The 2,706-nt window shown below is 41.9% G+C and overlaps 1 protein-coding gene across 1 annotated transcript; it reads right to left on the reverse strand.

Annotated features, from left to right (window-relative positions):
• Positions 1 to 624: 624 nt before the first annotated feature.
• On the reverse strand, positions 625 to 1,590 carry LOC149140724 (uncharacterized). Its single transcript, XM_089451053.1, has one exon. It carries the CDS (start codon positions 1,588 to 1,590, stop codon positions 625 to 627), a length of 966 nt encoding a protein of 321 aa, XP_089307179.1.
• Between the last annotated feature and the right edge of the window lie 1,116 nt (positions 1,591 to 2,706).

The raw sequence follows: 2,706 nt of genomic DNA on the forward strand, positions 1-2,706 counted from the left end.
AAGCTTCCTATGATGGAAGTGATCAATTTTGGCTAAAACCCGGGAGTCCTCAATACAAATGTGGTGTTTAGTATTAGACGCATGTTCGGCTAAGGCAGACGAGCGGGATCTATTATGCTTAATATCAACTGCATGCTCTTGGATCCTTTGCTTGATAGAGCGACCTGTTTCTCCAATGTAGGGTGTTCCACATGAGCAAGGGACTAAGTAAACACCTTTCATATCTTTGGGGTCAACAGGATCCTTGACAAACTTAAGGGAGCTACGGATAGTGCTGAGGGGCTTAAAGGAAGTATGCACCTTCTTCTTACTCAAAATGCATGTGATCTTGTCAATGGTTCCTTGTATGAACGAAAGTTGCACAAAGTTCGTAAAACTAAGGGGATCCTTTTTTGGCTTAGGTCCGAGGCTAGCTTTTCGAAAAGCTTTGAGACCTTAGTGTCTATTATAACCATTATCTTCAAAAACTCCAAGAAGATGAGATTTTTCACTTTCAAAGTGACTCTCATCAGAAATCCTCAAAGCTCTAGCTGCTAAGGTTTTGAGAACCCCAGATTTTTGAGGAGGATAGTGATGGAAGCTAGCATGCAGGTACTGCTCAATATGAGTTTTTTTACGATAAACCTAGTGAGAAAAGTTACCGTCCCCTTTTTTAGAGATTAGTACATCAAGAAAGGGGAGACTACCATTGACCTCAGTTTCCATAGTAAACTTAATCGACTCAGATTGACCATTTAGATGAGAAAGAAAGGAATCAAGAGAGCCACGCCCATGCTGCCAATCAATGAAGGTATCATAAACAAATCTCTTCCAAATTTTAGGGCAAATGGGGGCAGAGGCAAGGGCTTTGGTTTCAAAGTCTTCCATGAACAAGTTCACGACTATGGGAGACAATGGAGAACCCATAGCTACCCCGCACGTTTGCTCATAGAATTCTTCTTGGAAACTAAAGAAAGTGGAGGTAAGGCAGAGACCGACCAACTTAGCAGTATTTGGATCGGTGATGCGATTAATAACCTCCATAGCTTTATTAATGGGAATATTGGTATAGAGAGAGACCACGTCAAAGCTCACAAGAAAATCATCAGGGTCAATCTTACTATCTTTAAGTTCCTCAACAAAAGACGCTGAGTCCTTCATGAAGGAATCAGTAAGGCCAACAAGGGGCTTAAGCTTAAGAGCTAAGAACTTAGCAAGAAGATAGGTGGGTCCTCCTATTGTGTTGACAATAGGTCTGAGGGGAACCCCATTTTTGTGGACTTTGGGAAGTCCATAAATCCTAGGGGTGAGGGGGTTGCTAACAATAAGCTTCTTCTTCAGGGGGCTAGGGATATTACTAGAATTAATAGCATGAGCAATCTCATTAGAGATTTTTTTAATAGGGTTCTTATTTAATTTCTTATAGCTACCACTATTGCGGAGGTGATCCAACATTTTACTCTGGTAGTCAATTTTATCAAGGATCACAGCAGCTCCCCCTTTATCGGCTTTAAGAACAACAACATCGGGGTCATTATTCAAAGTTTTAAGGGCCAAAAACTTTGCTTTTGAAAGGTTGCTTTTTGGAAGCCTTGCATTCTTAAGAACCATTGCGCAGTCCTGCCTAATAGATTCTTTAATGTTATCATGCAAGTCCTTAATCCCAAATTCGATATTGAAAATAATATCTTCAAGAGGAATTTTTCTGGGAGCAAGAGAAAAATTCAGACCTTTTTCCAAAAGATGGAAAGTGGACGAATCAAACTCTTTGCTAGAAAGATTAAAAACCTTTTTATTAAATTTATGGTTGGGAGAAAGATTAAAATCCTTATTATAAATTTTATGGGAGGGAGTAACCGAATTCTTAAAACAATTATTATTATTATAAAAAGCATCCGAAAGAGGGGGTGAAAAGTTAACGGACGGAGATTGCAAGGGTTAGAAGGCGCGGGAGGGGAAACGATTAGACCAGAGGGTGGGGTTTTCGGTTTAGACGATGAGGGATGGTTCGAATTAGACGAGGAGGGATGGGTCGAGATATGCGCAGGGGATTGGGTTGGAACAAAAAGCTGAGCTGAGGGAAGGGGGTTGGGTAGAGGCGCTGATCCAGGATTGGGGGGTGGGTAGGAATCTGGTAGGGAGGAAAGTGCTGACGGGGTTGAGGATGAGCGTTCAGGCGGAGGGTGGCAAGATTGGGTAGCGGACGGATGTTTGCATAACAATGAAACAAAGGTTTGCGGTTCAACATTTGGGAGAATACGAGGATCAGAAGATAAGTCATTACATAGAGCATCTAGGGTCGACTTCGAGGAAGGGCCGTCATTGGAGGGATTAGCAGGTCTAAGAAAAATATTCCTCTCAGACGAGGGTGAAGAATAATTGCGTTTATTGTGGGGAGAAATATAGGCGGAAACTTGTGAGAACAAATGAAGGTTTTCAGGCCTAGAAATACAACGACACGAAGACTCCGAAGACAGGGAACTGTTCAGGTTAGTGGACGCAAACGAACTAGTGGAATTCTCAGGAGTGGAATGAGAAGAAGCAATGAAATCTTTACCTAAAGAAGAAACCGAGGAGCGGAGGACCGGAATTTGTTCACTCCGAATTCTGCTTGAAGAAGACTAAGGCGAATGGGGAAGGCGATCATTTTGAAGTCTCAAAAACTTCGTTGACTGCTTTTTTCTAGAGACCTCTTCAAATTGATTGTCTTTCATGGCAGTGCATGCA

The sequence above is a fragment of the Pinus tabuliformis genome, chromosome X (assembly GCF_031772625.1).
Source record: "Pinus tabuliformis cultivar Carrire ecotype Pingquan chromosome X, CPIR1, whole genome shotgun sequence".
Lineage (NCBI taxonomy): Eukaryota > Viridiplantae > Streptophyta > Pinopsida > Pinales > Pinaceae > Pinus > Pinus tabuliformis.